Source organism: Desmodus rotundus, chromosome 7, assembly GCF_022682495.2.
Source record: "Desmodus rotundus isolate HL8 chromosome 7, HLdesRot8A.1, whole genome shotgun sequence".
Lineage (NCBI taxonomy): Eukaryota > Metazoa > Chordata > Mammalia > Chiroptera > Phyllostomidae > Desmodus > Desmodus rotundus.
Window position 1 is genome coordinate 9149690 of NC_071393.1, and position 20882 is coordinate 9170571.

A 20882-nucleotide genomic window follows, 5' to 3' on the forward strand; every position below is an offset into this window, starting at 1 on the left:
CCCCGCCACCCTCACGCCAAGCCCAGTGAAAGAGGGGGAGTTGAGGGAAAACAACAGAAGAGGGGGGTGAGAGGGGGCCAGGGAGCCTACAGCAGTAACCAAGCCAGTGTGCTGCTGGCATAAAGATAGAACAGAATAGACGGTCTTGAAACAGACCCACAGAGACAAGGCCGGTTGACAGTTGACAAAGATGCCACGTAATTCAAAGGAAAACAGGTGGTCTTTTCAACAAACGGTGCTGGAACAACTAGAGGTTCACATGGAAAATAATGAGTCTTGACCCTTACCTCACACCACATGCGAAAGTTAATGTGAGATGGATAACAACCCTATCCTAGAAGCTAACACTGGAATGCTTCTAGAAGAAAACAGGGGACCATCTTAGCATCTGGGACTCATGAAGATTTCTTAGGACACCAGTAGCACTCAAGCACAGAAGAAACAAATGGGACGGACCGAGCTCCATCGAAACTGAGAACGGCAGCTCTTTGAAAGACAACCGTATGCAAGTGATAAGAGAGGCCACAGATTGAAAGAAAACGTCCACAATACATGATCTGACACAGGGCCTACAACACAGCAACAAGAAGATAAACCACCCTGTTAAAAATCAGGCCAAAGACTTGAACAGATAAATTCACATAAAGAGAGAGAGAAAGAGAGGTGGCCAGTAAATCTACAAAAAGATGTTGGGCATCTTTAGTTGTCATAGAAATGCACAGTAGCACAGTAATTAATTAAATAGTGCAAATTAAAACACAATAAGGTGCCACTTCATACCTGTTAGAGTTAATAAAATTAGAAGCCCGACAGTATCGAGCAATGACCAGGGTGCAGAGCAGGGGTTCCCAACCTCGGCACTCGTCATATTTGGGCTGGATGCCTCCCTCCCGGGAGTGGGGCGGGGGGCTGGTACATGCATTGGAGGATGGATCAGCACCCCTGGTCTCCGCCCAGGTGACAGATGCTAGCGGCACTCTTCTGCTCCCCAAAGTATGACAACCAAAACTGTCTCCAGACATTGCCAAATGTCCCCTGGGGGGAGCAAAACTGCTCCATGAGGGCAATCACTAGGCAGAGCCACTGACTTCCCACACACTGCTGGTTGTCAAATGCACGGCCACTCTGGAGAGAGTGTGACGATTTCTCATAAAGTTAAACAGATACCTACACGATGGCCTAGGAAATTGACTGCTAGGTAGTTACCCAACAGAAATGAAAACATTTGCAGACAAAAAAACCCCAAACTTGTGGAGAATGTTCCTAGCAGATTCCATTGCAATAGCCTCAAACTGGAAACACTCTAAAATGTCCATCAATGAGAGTAAATTGTGTTCTCAAAAGGATATTGAGTCCTGAGCCCCAGTACTCATGAACGTGACCTTATTTAGAAATAGCACCTTTGCAGATGTAATCAAGTTAAGCTAAGGCCCTAATGGACTAGAGCGGGCCCCAGGTCTAATGGCTGGAGTCCTCATAAGGAGGGGAGAGAACACGCAGAGGGAAGACGGCCAAGTGTAGACGGGGGCAGAGACCGCAACGATGCAGCTGCCAGCCCAAACACCACGGATTGCTGCGAGTCCCCAGAAGCTGGAAGAGGCAAGAAAGAACACTCTTCTCTTCAAAGGAAGCAAGGCCCAGTCAACACCTTGCCTTTGGACTTCTGGCCTCCAGAACTATGAAATAATAAGTTTTGTTTTTTGTGGCGCTTTGTTACAGCAGCCCTAAGAAACGAATTCAATGAGAATGGACTAAATAAATTGCGGTGTATTCTCACAATGAAATATTAGTAATATATAGTAATAAAGTAACACAAAAGAAAGAACCACTGCTCCATACAACAATGTGGATTAATCTCAAAAACATCACGTTGAGGAAAACAAGCCAGACACAAGAGTATGTAATGCATGAGTCCATTTATATGATGTTCTGCATGAGGCCCAAGCTATGTGATAAAAAACAGAACAGTGGTCGCCTTCAAGGTGGGGGAGATGATTGGAAAGGAGGCATGAGGGAACTTTCCAGAATGAATGAGAAATGTTCTATAATTCACGGGTGTCCAACCTGTGGCCCAGGATGGCTATGAATGTGGCCTTACATAAAATCATACATTTACCTAAAACATTATGAAATTTTTTTGTTTTCATTAGTGTTTGTGTATTGAATGTGTGGCCCAAGACAACCCTTCTTCTTCCAGTGTGGCCCAGAGACACCAAAAGGCTGGACACCCCTGTATATCTTGATTGGGATTGTGGGTACCTGGGGACATACATTTATCAGAACTCACTGAACCTAAAATCTGTATTTCTTCCTACAGGGAAATTAATACTCAATTTTTAAAACTGCAAATCAAGAGGCTAAAGAGAAGAGAAAGGAAAAGTAGGAAGCACGTGACCTGTTCACAATGATAAGAGGCAGGTTAAGAAAAATCGAGGGAGAAGGCAAGGGGCCATGTGGGAAAAAGACCCACTGTGAACACGCCTGCGACTCTGCCCCACCCGCAGCGAGTTCCGTCATTTTGCCACACCTGCGCTCACCACGGTTCAGTAAACTCACAAATTCTTCACTGGAGGCCAAGTGCAGAGCTGCTCACGGCAAACGGGCCCAGGCAGACATCCCAGCTGCTGGCCATTATAACCTGGGATGGAACATTAACTTCTGAGAGTCCCTGTGGCTCCCAGCGAGCCCCTAGCCTCCCACACTTCAGGAATATTCTTGAAAACCTAAATGGACAGCTGAGGAAAAAGTCGGAACACGGTGCCTGGCGAACAACCCGAGGTCCCGCCAGGCCGCGGAACACTCCGAGCGTGGCTAACGGCCGTGCAGCCCTCACAGCCCAGACGGCACCGAGCTCTCATTTCACGCAATGCTGGGCACTTGGCCCGAGCGAGCTGCAGACACACGAGGTCTCAGGTAGGAAATAACAGCCTGAGGCCAAAGTCATCTATGCTACCCTCACCCACGGCCACACCATGGCAGGGGGTCAGCGCAAATGTAGGGAAAGGCCAGAGTCATTACCTCTGGCACCAGGCAGTCCAGAGTTCAAGTGCTGAGACTGCTTCTGACCTGGGTTTCTTACAGCATCACTTCCAAATGGGGAAAAAAATGCTAAATGGTGGTAAGAGATGCATGCATGCAAGGAACTGGTGCTCAATAAATGCTGGCTTCCTTTTGTGAAATGCAGTTAGCAGCACCCTAGACGTTACATTGTAATTTTGCATTTCATGTGAGTGATAGTCCTTGCTTACACAGAAGTTCCCTGATGGAGACTTCATTTTCTGCAGCCTCGGCATTTGACTAAACACTTCTGGGCAACGCCGTTGACTTTGGCCTCGTGATAACAGCCCTTTAAAGAGGGTGGTGCTGCTCTGCCACTGAGTGAGGGGAAGAACCCCCCTCACCTGCAGACCTCTCGAGGCAGCTCTAGGAAGGGGCCCCCCAAATCTACATTCAGAACTGGGCTCGCTGCAGGGGCGGGCGGGAAACACTACTTGACTACAATAGTATGTTAGCAATGTTCAGAATCTCAGCTCCTGGAGAGGACGATTCTAAGAGATTTGTCAAAAAGAACGGTAAAGAATGCTTCCTCTGGCACCAGCCACAAGCTTCGACTTCCTGTGCCCAGCATGTCACTCTCCACCATCCCTGCTTTCAATGAGCATAACTGGACATGGGCCTCCCCGGGTAGCTTCCCTCGCCTTCACTCTGTGACAGACAGAGAACTAGACTGAGAGTCGATGGGGGGATGGCTTCTAACGCTGGGAGGGTGGCTGGGGATATCACTCACTCGTTCCCTCATTCATTCACTCACTCCTCCAGCAAACAGTCACTGAGCCTTGAACTGTGCACCCACAGTTAAGCACAGAAGTGACGGGGACAAATAGGGCAGCGTTCCTACTCTCAAAGAACTCACAGTCCAGGAGTCTGGAAAACAGTAGGGGCTCAAAGCCTGCTGGATACACAAGGGACAGGCATCTAGGTCAGGCTGGGGTCATAGTTGCCACTCATCAGCTCCAGATAGGATGCGTCAAGCATTTTCTAAAAGGGCCTGATAGCAAATACTGGACTGTAGACTCTGCTGAGCACACAATTTTGGTCGCAGCTACTCCACTCTGCTGTAGTAGTGTGAAAGCAGCCACAGACAACACGGTCAATGAATGAGGGTGACTGTTCCAATAAAACTTTATTTACAAAAGCAGGGGATGGGCCGGCGTTGGCCCTCAGGCAGTAGCGGTTTGCCAGTCTCCAAGTGGGGAGATGTGATCCTAGGTAAGTTACATAATCTCCTTCTAGCTCAGTCTCCTGCACGATAATGGAGAGGTGGTGACGACAGCGACTTCATGAGGTTGTAGAAGCGGACACTGCATGGAAAGCACTCAGCACCGTGCCCCTAATGTGGTAAGGATGCAATAAATGGTAGCTGTTTCTGTCGCTGGTATTCACTGCACTGCAGTATGAAAACAGAAATTTGCAGGGTGGAGCGGGGCGGGGAGCAGGGAGGGGGGATGGAATACAGATAACTATACTTGAACAACAATAAAATAAAATAATTAAAAATAAATTAAAAAGAAGAAATATGAGGGCAGAGTCAGAAAGGAGTGGAGTCAGGAAAACCAACAGCCAATGTTAGCTGTGTAAGCCTCTCCCGATTCGGCTGCTAGAACAAGCACAAAGCCTGCCCAAGTTCCTCTCAGGGCTGTCCAAAAAGCTCTCTGAAGACTGGAAAATTCTCAAGTCCACACACCCAGACTTTGTACGAAACAAAGGATGTAAGACAATGAACCTGTGCCTTCCCTGCGCAAAGAACACATCTCTTAGATAGCCCCCCTCCCGTCATAGTCACTGAAAACAAAGGGTTAAGTCTCAACACCTTGGAAAGTGGAATCTAAGCTGGTGCCGACCTCAGGTCCCATGAGATGACACCCCAACCCAGCTCCATGCTCACCCCCAGGTGCGCCCCAACCGGACGTGGAGGTTAAAGTCCAGGTTGGTGAGGAGGTGTCTTCTCTATCTGGGCCTGATTCAGCTGATGGACACAGAAAGGCCATCCGTCTAATGTACAAATCGTGACCCTGAGACACAACTGGGGCTGGAAGGAAAGGCTGGTGACTGCTTCGGGAAAATCATGAAGCCCCACTCTAGAAAATTAACGCAGCCTGCCTCCCTTATAGCTTCTGGGAGCCCAACATGGCAGAAGGGGGCCCCAGCTCGAGGCCTAGAGAGTGGTTAATATTTTTATTCTTCCTCTGTTAATTCGAGTTAATAAATACCTCCAGCCTGAGGGGAGCAGGAGGAGGGGAGCTCATTGACAGTGACCAGACAGCCCCCGCCACGTTCATTTTAAGTTACAGAGGCCCAACAGGGCCCTCCGTGCAGGGGGGCAGGGCTACAGGCCAGGAGGCCACTGGAGGTGATGCACGCGGAGAAGCGAGCAGCACTAGGCAGAGCCACCGGGAGCAGATGGCAGAGCCTCTCGTTGACTTCTGCTCAGCTGGGTCACCAGAGACACACTCGCCTGTGTCCTGGAGGGCAACGCTGCATACGTGGAAGAATTAATTAATAGAAAACAGGAACGAAAGGGCTCAGAGCACCTGGACTGAGGCCTCGAGGCCAAAAATTGTCTCAGCTAAAATGACACAGATCAAGTCTTGCCTGTCCACGCTGAGAGAGCAGAGAGAGCCCTTCCAGAGGGGCCGTACTGGCTGACCATAGGATAAACTCCACACTGCCCTGCAGTCCCTCCTTTTCCTCAGCCCACACCCTGCCACACACCCAGGCATTCTCGGACCCCAGCCAGCCGCTGCTCTCCTGCCTGTGCTCTCCTCCCTCCCTCTTCACCTGGCCCACTCCCACTCGCTCTCTAGGTCTCATCTTAGGTCAGATATGGCACACTATAGCCCAAAGGCCCAATTGGCCCAGGACTTATGTTTATAAATAAAGATTTATTGGAAGACCACCACACCCATTCATTCGCATATCACCGATGGCTGGTTTCACTGCAGGGTTGGGTGCCTGCAAGAGAGACCACAGGATGGCACAGCCTAATGTAGTTACTCCCTGGCTTCTTACAGGAAACATTTTCTGACCCCTGTCTTGAGGGCGCTTCCTCCAGGAAGCTGTCTCTGGTTTCCCTGAATGTTTTAGGTGATCCTCAGGGGGCTCCCTCAGCCCCCATCTTACTTTCTCTACTCCAGGCCTTTCCCCACTGAGTTATCAATCGATGTTTTCAGTCTTTCTCCTCCAAACCCTGAACTCCTTGGGAAGGTTGGTTTTTTGGCAACTCTGCACTCCAGGCTTGGCACACAGACCCTGCACATAAAAAGCACTGAAAAATAAGTTTGCAGAATGAACAAACAAAGGCGTGAGTGTTTTGCTGCCATGCCAGAGAGCCCAATAAAACCACTAGCAGGAGTACAACCCATTCAGGCCGTTGATGACCCAGTCAGGAGTCTGCACAGCCATCAATGGCTCTGGGATGGACCGAGAGAACAGGGAAGGCCCAAGAACTAGCCTGTCCGATGAACAAAGGAGCCTCAAAACATGTCCTGGAGAAGTGACGGCTCCCCGACTAGACCCAGGGGAAAGAGAGAGAAGTTTCACTAACAGCTGGGGCTCAGACTACCCCAAGTTGGGCCTGGTGCTCTAAATCTCACTGACGCCTCCAAAGCAGACCCCACGGCCCTCTTTATCCTGATCGGCACACATTACTGTTCAGGTCTCCTGACTTAGCTTTCTTTCCTTCTCGGTTGTAAACTCCTGGAAAGCAGGTCAGTTGTTCACCAGAGAATCCCTGTAGGACTTGGTCCCAGGTAGGTAAAAATGTAGGATGAATGAATGAATGAATGAGTAAAGCTCTGTCACCAAACCCTTCCATCTGGCATGATGCGGTACAGAGTGCCAGGCGGGGCCTGATTTCTCTCGAGGCTGGACCCAGGACTGGCCCCGGACCCAGCGGGGAACCTAGAAGTGCCCTATGGAGGGGCAATCACAACTGTTTTGTGGCTACCAAGACGTCTGGCACTCTGAGGCCACACACTGGACTTGGAACACGTTCCCCATTGTAGCCTCCAGTTTCTGGAGGGTTTTGGGGGGTCTCGGCTGTCCCCAGCCTCGTTCCTATCCTCTGTCTTGGCTTCCCAAGGCCTCTGTTACTGCCTGTTTCCATGTGACGGCTCCTCTGCATGCTGATATCACACTGACTCCCTGGTCCCATTATCTTAAATCAAAGTGCTGGGCAGCTGCCCTCCGTGACTCCAGTCGCCGTCCAGCAGCCAGCGCCCAGTGGAGAAGTTGGCCCTGGAAGGAACGTTTCTATCTCCCCATTCATCACGTTAAAAGGCTCATTTCAAATCCTATCAAGTAAGTCAAAAATCAAGATAGAGAACAGGGCCTTCTCTTTGTCTTTTCCAGAAATGGCACCACCCTCTAGAGTTGACTAGATTTCAGGCATTTAATTTGGCAGCCAAGTGACATTACCTCCCAGAAGGCCGGCGCCCGCCTGTGGTCCAGCAGGGAGGGGCAGACGCCACAATTCAACATCATGGCCACAAAGAGAGAGAAAAGGGGACCGTAAATTCTACTCAATGAAGGACATCCCCCACAAGACCCCCACGGAGGCCCTGCAGCCTCCTGGATGCAAAGCCCCTCGGTCCTGAATCTGATTCTAACTCTCTTCCTTTTACGGCAGCAATAACAGTAACTATAATCACAAAGTCAAATCCCAGTGCCGTGCAAAACGTCTCGTTCCACTTGTGGTTAAGCAGCCCTTGATGGGCATAAACAACAGGCCTGCAGGACCACACCTCTGGATGACTTGGGGAAAGAGATGATCACAGCACCAGAAAACCTCGGGGCACCCTAGGACAGTCGCTAAGAAATATATTTAACAGCTTAAGGATGACACTCTCCACCCCCACCCCGCTTTTTCTTACCTACCTTTGTTTCACATTCTAGGTCACAACGGCACCAAGAGAAGACTCATTGGCTCTCATCCACAGAAGGAAGGACTTTGCGAAGGGACAGAAATCAGATTCATGAAACATTCCAGTGTAGACTGACTGATGGTGACCTCCCCAGAGTGCTGTGTTGAGAAGGATTCTGAAGACACACCAGAGTCCGGGACAAATGCCCGTTGGAACTGGAGAGGAACTGCCAGTCTTACGTGCACCAGTCGTGCCAAACCTGCCTTTGGTCATTTGAATTGGGTCAGAATGGGTATTGAAATTTCTCCCCGTCCTCTATGCCCAGCCGACTCAAACACATCCCACAGGATCCCGTTAAAATGCCACCCAATGTCACTTACTCACTTCTGCTTTCCTTGACCCTGTTCCCTTTTCTTCGGGGAAAAGAAATATTCCCTTGTTTATTCAGAAATGTCAAGTGACCAAACCTGTAAACGCCACATCTTTCTCTGCTCCAGCACATCTGACACAGAGTAGGGGATTTGCCTCCCCGCTCATTTCTGTGCCCTAGTGCCTGGTCCATGGTAGGGACCCAGGAAATGTTGGTGGAATTCATGTTCCACCCAGGATGCAAGCCCAGGCCATCCCCCAAGGCCACCATGGAGGAGAAAGATCCCTAACTCTGGTACTTAACTAGTCTGGAGGAGTTTAGACAAGCCAACAACTTCCTTGCCTGTAAAATGGGATGGTGGAGGATTAAATAAAATAAACCCTGCAAAGTGCCAGCATACAATAGGCAGAACAATACAGTAAGTGATAGCTATCATTCAGATTAGTATAATATTCCATCAACAAGTCTTTTAATTTAGTTACAGTGTGTTCATACAGCTTATGCATAGAGCTTAATGTAATCCTGTCAATGATTACCTTCATTCCTGTCTTCATTTGAGCTCCCCCCAAATCAGACCCTGACAGAGGTTTGGGGGTACAAGCAGTATATTTGGGAGGTGGTCCCGGGAAGTATGACAAAGGGGAGAGTTGAGGCAGGGAAGGAAGGGAAGCCCATGAGGAAGGTGTTACGGGAGGGACTGGACCACCATGGGCAACAGGGCTCGGCCCTGCTGAGGACCCTCCACGACAGCGTGCAGAACACATGGCAGAGTGGCCCCCCTGAGGGCATACAGATGCCCCGCCGCCTGTCCTTCCCCGGCTGAGGCTGGCTCCTGGCGGCATGAACTCCCGGCATTTCCAGCCTGCTCCGCATTGAGGCCAAACACACTCTACTGGCCAAAGAAAGCCCCTAATGCAGAGACACAGGTGCTGAAGGTAGGACCTTGGTATGCCCAGCATCTGCCACCGAAGCTGCAGTGACATCCAGCATGACTTGCTTCCAGTCACAAGGCTAGTTGGCAGCAAAGATGGGACTCGCTTTGGCTCCCAGAAAACTCCCAACTCCTTCAAAGGAGGTAACAACAGAGGCAGGCGCTGGGTGAGAAAGATGGCTCCCCACGCAGTCGGGGCAAACCTCACCAGAACAGTATCTTCTGGGGCTCCTTGTCAATCACAAGGCACCTCCAGGAAAATGCCCTGCTACCCAGCTCGCAGCCAGCTCGCCACATGACTCGTGATCAAATAAGCCCACTGTTGAGCTAATCATCGTCCACTGTGGAAGTTCAGGGCTGCGATGTCAGGAGGAATGTGGCAATAAATGATTCATCGGTGGTGTTTTTAAAGCGTCTGGGGCAGATACTAGGAGACGATCCCTTCACTCTTTAGAAAGCCAACCTTATTTTAAATGAGTCTCCCTCAACTCATCCCAGCACTGAACGATTCAGCGGCCTGACGGACAGAGGGCCTGGAACTTCGCATGGGAAGCACCGGTCTGTGCTGAATGGAGCTGTGAACAGAACTTCCTTACGCAAAATAATGACAATAGTTAATTTTCAGAAACTGATAAGCATTATGCTAGAAAGAACTATAAATTATATATTATATATCATATATTATTTAAGTTATAAAAGGCCTCATTAAAGACCTCACTAATTCAAAATAAGATGAAATTCAGGGTGAACAGGCAACAAGTCCACATAACAAGATTTTTAAAGAGAAGCCGTGGAGGAGGGTGACCACGATCTTTTCACCTCCTGCAAATGGGCATTTGACCTTGGGCTGACTTCCTAGCTCTGATTCTCTGCACGTCCCTAAAGGGGAAATGTCAATGGTGTTAGTACACCACACCGCTCCTGGTGGAACTGGCTCTGGAGGGTAGATGGCATGCAGACTGAGAGGTCTCGGTATGAACTTGGAATACCTGATGAGGAATCCATGGCCTTAGGGACCTTTGTTATAACTGGGTGTGTCCCCTGAAGGGACTCTGGGAGCTTCACTGATGGAGTTGTGACAGGAGTCACTGTCCCCTAAGCCAGGATGATTCCCATACTGCTTACTGTGGCTCTCATCACCTTGTCCCTGAACTGTCACTTGGAGGTAAGGACAAGGCAGAGCAATCCCTGAAGACCCCAGAAGAGACACCTGATACGGTCCTGCCTGCCTCTGGCTCCAGAGATGTCCGTGGGGTGTCTGGCTGGCCTCAGCCCTCAGTGGGGACCCCGCATACTGGAAACTCTGGAAACGCAAGGACACACTCCCCACTCTTCCCCTACATCACAGCAGCAGCGCTCCCTGCAGGAGGGGAGGACAGGGCCCTTCACACAACAAACCCAGACTCCTTACCCTATCTCCTAGTGAGATTATACATTGTCATTTTATCTGTGACTTAACCGCAACCTTGTTCAATGTGAATATTTGAAATATGAAATATGCTACCCACTTCTGTAACCCTGTTAGCATTGCTTCCATTTTATGTACACTGAGACCCTCAAAAGAATGCAAGGGAACCAGGCCACCGTCAGCCTCTGAGGAGCCCAGCAGAGACCTGCCCTGTCCTTCCCACTAGCCAGCAGGCAACCACAGATACCATGTCACCCACCCTGTGCTGGTAAAACACCCCCCCCCCCCGCACCAGAGCCAGCCACACACTGCACCCCCTCTTGGGATTTTTCCCCACCCTGAACTCCCATACGACGTCCTTTGCTCTGACAGTCCATATCTGCACTCCCTGAGCCACCGAGCCCCAGCTGACCAGGACATGCATCTTAGTTATCACGCTGAGCATGTCCCGTGCACAGGGCTGGCCCAGAGCTGTCCAGGACAGTGGCCACTTGGCCACGCAGCCCTCCCGCACCAGCAGTGTGGGCAGTCCACACCGAGGTGAGCTGTAAGTCTAAGACACACACTAGCTCTCGAACACTTAATAGGGAAACAGACTGCAAACTACCTCCGTAACAATACTTTACACGGCCTCTACGTGTAACAGCACGCTGATACAATGGGTTAAATGACACATGGTATGGAAATGCCTATCACCTGTTTCTTTTTACTCTTGTGAACGTGGCTACTAGAAGATGTCAGGTTGCCGGTGTGGCTCACCCCCTATGTCTAGGGGCAGCGCTAAGGCAGACCCCGCAGAAGGTGGCACATTGCGGCTTTGCTGGCCAAACCCAACTCCGCCATCGTGGCAGGGAAGCAGCCGTGTGCGCTATACATCAGAAATGAACCTGGCCGTGTGGCAATAAATTCAGATTCGGCCCAAGACTGCAATCTGCAGACCCCTGCGAACTGTAGTAAGAGTAGTAAGGGGGGTCATTTCTGGAAAATTCCATGCTCCTTACTTTCTCACAGACCTTTCACTCAGCTGGAGGAAAGAAACACAAGTCTACTCAAGTTTCCCTGAGCTGGGAGGGTCCTAGGGCCTCGGAGGCGGGCAGCCCCCCTCACATCCCCAGGCTCAGCTACCTCAGGGACCTCCCCCCCCTGCCCCGTGTACTCACTTGGGTGTGTGTGCCTCATCTACCCGGTGACCCAGCTGGAATTCATGGGACTTGCTCCGATGCAGAGTCGTGAAACCTGGGATCAAGTGGATCAGCTTTCGGGAGGAGGGCGGCGGGGTCCCTGGAGGCTTCAGCTTGTTCTTCTTCCTCACGGGAGGCGTGCCTGGCGGGGTCACAGTGGTGACAATATTGGGGGTGCGCGGTGGGGTGCGCACGGCGTGCCGCTGCCGGGGTGATGGGGGCAGGGAACGGTGGCCCGACTCCAGGGGTGGTGGCGGGCACAGGCCCGGGTAGGCGTCCACAGTGAGCCTGTGCACGTGGGTGCACCCAGGGGCCCCAGGGGTGGGGCTGGCGTGACAGTAGTGCTGGGCGCACTTGGACTGCACCCTGGGGCTCTGGGAGAGGCGGGTGCGGAGCCACGGGGTGGGCTCCGGGGCGCACGCTGGGTTGTTCTCCTTCCCCGTCTCCGTGGTGGGCCACTGGATGGTCCAGTCTTGTTTGGAAAGGTTGCCACCTGAGTTGGAGCAAAGGAGCAGAGAGACACAGATGAGCCGTGGGAAAGCCAGGTGATTACAACACATGCAGGTATAACATATGCACACATGTACATTATACTGTATACACACTACACACATGGCAGCATATGAGCAATACATGGTACGCACATTTATATAAATTCTACTACTTGGCCCCTCCAAAGAGAGAAGGAAACCACTTTGTTGGCTTCGCACCGTAAGTTCCATTCGACAGCCTTGTCCTCCGCTGTCCCAGGCTTGGGGAGCCCACAATCCAACTCTCCCAAAAAGCAAAGTTAATTCTAGTCTTTCAAGCTTCCAAGGGTTCTAGTTCCAACACTTTCAAGGTGATTTAAAGGAAGATATTTTCAAGGATAACCTTTCCCAGACATAGTAATGTTCATACCTAACCTCCTTGTGAGATACACAAATTCTGCAAAGTCAAGTTCAGCCCTGGTTACTCCTGACCGCCGTTCCACCACTGACCGCCACTGTGTGTCAACCAGGTGTGCATCCAACTCGCACTTTCTGAGTGTGCCGGGTGTTGTGTGCGTAAAGGCCAGGCCCCGGTCCCTACGTTTCCGTTCTGCTGACAGAGAGACACGATACACGAGAAAACACACCATGAAAGGCTTTCGGCGGGTTGTTCGCACTGGGACGGAAGCAAACAGAATGATGTGGTAACACGAGTGTTGGCAACAGTGAATGAGCAACCAAATCATGACGCAACTCAGCCTTGGAAATTGGAATAAACTCCTGACACAAGCCCACAACCTGGTGACTCTCCCAAGAAATATGCTGAGCGAAAAACTCCAGCCCCAAAACGCTACCTCCTGTGTGATTCCTCTTATATACCATTTTTGAAATGACAGTATTTTAGACATGGAGGATAGGCTGGTGGCCATCAGGCGTTAGGGATGGAGGACCCCGGCATGAGGGGTGGGGCTACAGAAGGACAACACAAGGGACATTGTGGCATCAGAACTGCCCAGTATCTTCCCCGTGGTGGTGGGTGCTGAATCTGCCCAGGCGATAAAATTGCACAGAACACACACACGAGTACAAGACTGGGGAAATATGAACAAGATTGGAAGGCTGTAGTTGTATCAATGTTCTGGTTGTAGTTTTGCCACAAGGTACCACTGGAAGAAACTGAAATAAGAAAGAAAGAAACAGCAAAATGCACAAGGTTCTCTGTTATGGGCTGAGTGTCTGTGTGCCCCCAGAATCCAGACACAGAACCCTAACCCCAAAGTGATAGTGTGTGGAGGTGGGGATGGGGAGGAAACCAGGTTTGGGTGTGGTCAGGAGGGCGGAGTCCCCATCATGATGGGACCAGTGTCTTTGTAAGGAGAGGAAGAGATAAGAGCTCCAAGGAAAGGCCATGGGAGGCCATGACGATGGCTCTCTAGGCAGGACATGGGCCTTCAACAAAGACCAAACCTGCCGGCACCTTGACCTTGGACATCCTGCCTCCAGAACTGAGAGAAATAAATGCCTGTTGGTTAAGCCACCCAGCCTATGGTAGTTGTCACCGCAGCCTGTGCTATGACAGCATCTCTCTGTATTACTTCTCACAACTGCGTGTGAGCCCACAATAGCTCAATAAAAGTTCCAACTTAAGAATGAAGGCATGTGGGGAGGGGAGGGCTCTCTTTAGGCAGAGTGATCAGCCTCCTAAGAAAGTGGATGAGTAATGAGTGGATCGGATAACTGTGGTTCCTTTACACAACAGAATACTATGTAGCAGAAAGAAAGAAGGAACTCCTGCCTTTTGCGACAGCATGGATGGAACTGGAGAGTATTATGCTCAGTGAAATAAGTCAGGCAGTGAAAGACAAGTTCCATATGATCTCACCTATCAGAGGAATCTAATGAACAAAATAAACAAACAAGCAAAATAGAACCAGAGGCATAAAACAAGGAACAGACTGACAGCAACCAGAGAGGAGGAGAGAGGGAGTAACGGGGGAAAGAAGGGGAAGGGACTAGTCAAGGCACACAGATGACCAACACACAGACACAGACAATGGGGTGGGGCTTGGCTGTGGGAGGGAAGTGGGTGGGGTAGGGGAGAGCAACAGGGGAAAATTGGGACAACTGTAATAGAACAACAATTAGATGGACAAATAAATGTGACATTTAAGCTGATGACAAAAAAGGGGTCGCCGCCAAGGCGAGATTACAGCAGCGTTGGGGACAGGCAAGAAGGGTGGCAAGGGCAAAAGCATAGACATGGGAAGGGGCATTTTCTTAAAGTCTTATGGCACTTTATTAGGGGTAAAAATGGAGACATGGGAAAAATCCCCACTGTCACGAACAAGATCTTCAGGCCTGACAAAAGCTAAATCACAAAGTGAAAATAAACCCAACCACACGCTAGCGTTCCTTCGTTCCCTTGCCATTTGAGAGTGCAGGCACAAACCTGAGCTCCAGGTTCCGGCTCGCAAGCTGCCACGTGCAGCCCTGCTCCGTTGCCCAGGTGCAGAGGAGGGGAAGCACAGGAGACCGATGCCAAACACACAGGCTCCACAGCCAGCTAAGCCGGGGCAGGCACCTTTCAGGTCCCCTCTCTGGGTACCTTCCCAAAGGTGACGATGGGGCAAGTGGCTCGGCGGGAGGCTTCAGACCCATGGGCCAAGGTGCAATGTGAATTTTTTTTAGACCAAGTTCAACCCATTGAAGGTTTTGATCTGAAGTTGACCTCTCAGAGATCACTTGGCTGCTGCTTGGGCAAGGACAGCTCTGGGCTCCAGGTAAGAGACGATGCTGGCCCCAACTTGGGAGGTGACAGCAAGGATGGAGAGGAGTCACCAGGGGTCACTGGAGGGAAAAACAGTGGGACCTGGCGGAAGGCGATTGAGTGGGCCCTCCCATCATGGGCCAAGGAAGGAGATTTGGAGCAATGAATTCCAACTCGTGGCCGACTAGCAGTGACAACAGCAATTACTACTGGCCATAACGAGCTAATTTACAGAGCATCTGACACTTTGCAGAGTGTTTCCATGAACACTGAGTCACTGCCCCTTTTTTAATTACAACAACTCCATTGGTTATTGCATATTCATTAGAGAGAAACTAGAAAATTCAGAGAAGGAAAAGGCAACATTGTCCCACAGTCGTAGCTCCTGCCACTGTTTGGCTGTGGGGCCTGCCAGATGGTCTTCTGCACTTTTTTTTTTTTTTTTTTTAAGAAACACCGTAAGACCTTACTTAATGGTCTGTCATCTGCTTTCTTCACTTTTTTGTATTGGGGCTCTTTTACATCTTACTTAATTTTTGTAACTCTGCATGCAAAACGCCATTTTGATCTCTACTTTGGTAGGTGAGGAAATGGATGCACACAGGTGAAGGCGTGCCCGGGATGAGAACTGACAGCTGGGTATCAAACCCAGGACCTGGGCCACCTCCACATCCAGGGCACAGGGGTCTGTGACAGAGAGCGATTACTGAAGACCATCAACCACTGGCTAGGAGAGCCAGCGTGCAGTCAGATGACTTCGCCTTACTTCTGGCTCTTCCACTTCCTGGCTGTGTGACCCTGAGCACACGGCTAACCTCTCTGAGCCTTAGCTTTATCACCTGCGAAATAGGGCAGTAAGAGGACCTACCTCAGGGGAATACAAGGATCAGATGCAATAACTCAACCAATGTGCTGAGCACAGTGTCTGGCATACAGTAGGAGCCCCATGCACGTTAGCTACCCTATTGTAATTCTCAAGACTGCGGCAGCATGGCCCCATCCCCCACCTGAAGACCGTGCGCTTGTGCTACCGGGCTGTGCCTGCAGCAGGCGCCAGCACCATGCAGGGAAGTAGGAGGTTTTTATATGCACAGAACACCCTGAGCTTTGCAACATGAACCTGCCCCGACTTTTCCTCACCGTGACTCCATTTCTTCATCTGTAAAATGGGGATAACATCAGAGCTCTCCCCTAGGGTTGTGCTGAAGATTAAATAAAACCATGCAAGTAGAGCATTTAGCGAAGTCTCAGACACACCGCCATTGCTGCATGAATACTGACGTCAAACGAGAGTACAGCCATCTCCACCTGTGACGCTGGTGAGGATTTAAAAACACACACATAAAGTGCCTTGCATTCAGTGCCTGTGTCCCTGACCTTGAGCCTTTACTGTGGTTGAATTATATCCCCCTCAAAAGACATGCTGACGTCCCAATCCTCGGGACCCAAGGAGGTGACCCTATTTGCAATGAGGGTCTTTGCGGTGTAATCACATGAAGGGGCGGTAACACTGCCATGGAGCACCTGAAACCCGTGACTGGTGTTCTTATAAGAAAAGGAGAGGACACACAGACAAGGGCGCCACGGAAAAACGGAGACCGAGGTCGTGTGATGCAGCTCCAAAGAACAGCAAGGGCGGCCAGCAGCCAACGGAGCTGGGAGAGGGGCAGGGGACAGACTCTCTCCCAGGGCCTTCAGGAGAGTGTGGCCCTGCTGAGTCCGTGACTCTAAACTTCAAGGCCCAAGAACAGTAAGAAAATGCAAGCCTGCTGTATTGCACCACCTAGTCTGTGGGGGCTGTGTCACAGTAGCCCTGGGAAGGGGAATCTTCTGTCAATGGCATTTACCAAATACAGACTGGGGGTTGTGACGCAAATGTTAGCATTTGGAGGATACCTGCCAGGTGCTGGTAGGGGATTCCGGGCTTAGCTCACCTGCCCAGTAAGGTAGGGGCTGTTGATTCATTTTCTAAATGAGTTGTGGGTAAGGGGCAGGGCCTGGCTAAAGTCCCTTCAAGTGGTAATAACCTACAGGTAAGCTGGGACCCACTGCCCCCTACGCCTACAGTTCCTTCACTCACTCACACACACACACACGCACACACACACACACACCCCTCTACTGGATTCAAGGAAGCACTGAGCTGCCCCAAGTATCCCCATCCTAAAGTTGTTCCACAGGCTGAGAGGTGAGCAGGGAAGATGAGCTTTCCCCCTGCGCCAAACCCCCCTCTCCATCACATCGCCTCCTTTCCACCCCTGCATTTCAAAATCAGAGGTGTGGGGAGGAGGAGGCGAAGAGCCTTATTTCATCATCCAAATTGCCAGCCACCTGCCTGGCGGAGATTCGGCCCCTCTCTGCCACAGTTTCAGAAGCCCCACTGATGGGCTGCATTATATCAACTCTTCCCCCGTCCCTTTTGATCCTCCTTTTAATACCATCTGAGGGAACGGGGTGATTCTTCATTTTAAATAGGGAAGGTGTGTACCAAGGTGCTCTGGGGGTTATTAATCGTAACCCTTGCCATCTTGTCATCCGTTCCAGGAAAACCATTTTCTTTCCAGTCTTGAGAGGGGCGGGGAGAAAGGAATAGGTTTGGAGACATGAATGGTCTGAAGATTGATTAAAGACATTTCAAGGTGTAGGGGTTTTTCTTTTGACATTCTCTGATAAGGGACTAAGAGAAATAAAAGGCATTTTCAAGGGAGAAAAGGATTTCAGAAAGTCTAGGCAAGTGTCTACCTTCTTTGTCCCTTCCCAATAAAACTGTATAAACAGGCAAACGTGTGGCTTAGAAATGTGTCTGAATTTCAGAGCCAGCGTGGGATGTGCAGATGCCTGGGCCCTGCAGAGGCTGGGCTGGCACAGAGACTACGACTCCAGAATCATCGCTGCTTGTTAACGTTTGTGAGCATTTCAAAGCACTTGTTAATTTAATCCTCCAAACTTCACAGCAAGAAAGAGAACTCTTAGGTGCTGGTTGAATGCATCAGACTGAAGTCATTGATGGAACAGAAAAGTGAGTTTTTCACTCTAATCCTCATACCTTTGGGGCAAGAAACAGAACTTTTAGATGCTTGTTGAAAATATCTGACTGGAGCCACTGGTAACACACACACACACACACACACAAAATAGGAGCAAGAACAATGGTTATTAACACTAACAACAGTTACTGTTTACTGAGCACATATTATGTGCCAGATAGTCTACTCAGTATTTCCTATGCACCACTTCGTATTATGTCCACAAGACCCTATAAAGCAAATTCGGTATCATCTCCACTTTACCGCGGGGGAGAGAGAGGATGTGCTAAGATGCTGAGTCGCCCAGGGTCACACAGTGAGTTGGTGGCAGAGTGTGTGCCCCTCATTCCATGGCTCTCTCGGGAGCCTCCCAAGTCCCTCAGAGAATGACAGACCCCTGCAGAAGGGCCTTGAAAGGCTGAACCCTTTTACACAGGTCTTCTGACCCCCACCCCAAAGGTCAGATATGACTCTTGTTTTAGCCACAATCCCTGAAAGGGTGAAATCGAAAATCCAGGAAGAATTTTCAAGTTTCTTGTTTGTGATAACGTCAAAAAGAAGAGAATAAGGACAAATGAAAAACACAGAGTTGCCAAAGCAATCCCACATTGGCAAGAATCTTCGGGCCTCATTAATGAAGTTGGCATCGGGCCAAGCTGCAGGCCCGCTGAGCATTGTCCCTGCCCCAGGGTGTCTCCAAGTGGAACCAAACTAATGCACTGACCCCAGTCTTTGCGGGTCAGTCATTTGGGGGACAGGACGGGGCAGGGAGTTTGGGTTCTGACCCGGCAATGCTGCCCGGGTCCTGCTCTGTAAGGCATTTGCGATTTTATTCTCCACCAGGAGATCTGGCCAGATTAACCTTCAGTCAGCAACTTCTGGGTTGCCTTTCCGTTTTAACACAGCTCTTTTTCTTTTACTTTTTTTATTGAGGGGAAATTCACATTAACCATTTGAAAATGCTGGATTCGGTGGCCTTTGGTACATTTACAATGGTGTCGCTACCGATTTCAAAATATTTTTGTCACCCCAAAAGAAAGCCCCATACCTACTAGGCAGCCGTTCCGCATCCCCTTCTCCCAGCTATGAACAGGGGGATACCTATTCTGGGGTGTCCATCCAAGTGCAATCACACGGTACGTGGCCTTCCGTGACTGCCTCTCTCACCCTGCAAAGTGTTTTCAAGGTTCACCCACGTGTGCTGCAGCACGTTTCAGAATCTCGTTCTTTTCACGGCTGAATGACACTCCATTGTATGGACAGACCACACGTGGTTCGCCCACTCATCAGCTCACGGACACTGCCGTGCACATCAGTGTGCTGGTGGGTTCAAACACGTACTTGCACGCGGTGGGGAACATCTGTGTACAAGGACGTGTTTGAACAACTACTTGATTCTTTGGGGTGAACATCTCAAAGTGGAATTGCTGGGTCACATGTTCATTCTTTGTTTGACCTTCTGAGAAGCCACCAAACCGTTTTCCACAGAGGCTGGGCCATTTCACCCGCAACGCACGAGGGTTCCGTTCGCACACATCCCAGCCAACTCTCCTGACTCTGCTTGTTCATTGTTATTGTTACTACCGTCCCGACGCGCAGTTAACAACCACTTTTAGTAACAGCCACAGCTCCTGCTCACTGAGGGCTCACCATGGGTCGCACTCCCGCCCACCCCTCTTGTCCTCTGGCCTTAGTTCATTAATTCTCACGAACAACCCTGTGAGGTTGATGAGCAAATTAGGGCTCTGGAGAAGTTGAAATACCTGCCTGAGAGCAAGATCCAAACCCTGGCAGTCTGACCACAGAGCAGGCACCGAGCACTGAATTAATCCTCTCAGCCACCCAGGGGAAACATAATATCAGCCCCCTTTTTCAGATGGAGAAACTGAGCCTCGAAGAGGAGCAGGGGCCTTCTCCAGGTCCACCCATCCAGAAAGCCCCAAGTCCACCTGACTCCAAATCCCATAATCTTTCCCCCCTTCTATGTAAATATTCTTTTACAATATTCAGTGCTTTATTTGTCAAGTACGATTAAAACTGTGACTGGGATGCATCCAATCTCTGGAATAAAGACAGCAGTCGCCCCTGTCTGTTGGGCATTTTAAACTGAATAAAAGCCCTTCCTGTTTAGTAACATGGTTAGAATGTATATCAGGAATGCTGCAATAACATACCTCCCAGGAGTCTTGTGCTTAGAGTGTTTGTGGAAAGGAAGCTTTGGAAGTCTTGACTGGAGCCCAAGCCCCACTTTTGGAGCCAAAAATTCCAAATTTGGGGGATCGAGGACATGGGCAAGGCTCAGGATACCGTCTTCAACCCCGATCCCAAGCAGGACCCCACTGCTGGTGGTCACTGGATCCAACCCTGCACACCGCAGTGTCCCTGGCCGCTGGGCTCTGCACCGCCATGGCCATCATCATCATCATCCTCATAGTACATCTCTGTGGAGCCCCGTATGGACAGCGAAAAGGGTGGACAGCACTGTGCACGGACGCAGAACCCCTGGGTTCCACGTGGTCCTGGGCACGGCCCTCCCTCACTTTCCATCCTTCTCATCACCCTATTACTCGCTCTTTCTCCCTCCATTCCCTCCTCCTGCCTCGTCTTCCTCACAGCCCTTACCATTCAGCAGAATTATTTGGTTATATAGTCAACTCCCGTTTTCACAGTTGGTGTGTCCTATAAGGTCACCATAAACACTGAATCAGTGAAGACTGAGCCATTGTTTCTGGTGGAAACACAGGGTTAGGTTCCCATAAGCCTCTGGTCGCATTTTTGTCAACTCGCCCCTAACTAATCTTGTTTTA

At 50.3% G+C, this 20882-nt stretch overlaps 1 protein-coding gene across 3 annotated transcripts in view; it reads right to left on the reverse strand.

The window, feature by feature from the left end:
* KSR2 (kinase suppressor of ras 2) overlaps positions 1 to 20882 on the reverse strand; it is a 274031-nt gene that overhangs the window by 144244 nt on the left and 108905 nt on the right. For all 3 annotated transcript variants that reach the window (XM_045200496.3, XM_045200494.3, XM_045200495.3), the window contains exon 4: positions 11792 to 12305. In XM_045200496.3, the coding sequence (XP_045056431.1) occupies positions 11792 to 12305 (514 nt within the window). The remainder of the gene's footprint in view (positions 1 to 11791; positions 12306 to 20882) is intronic.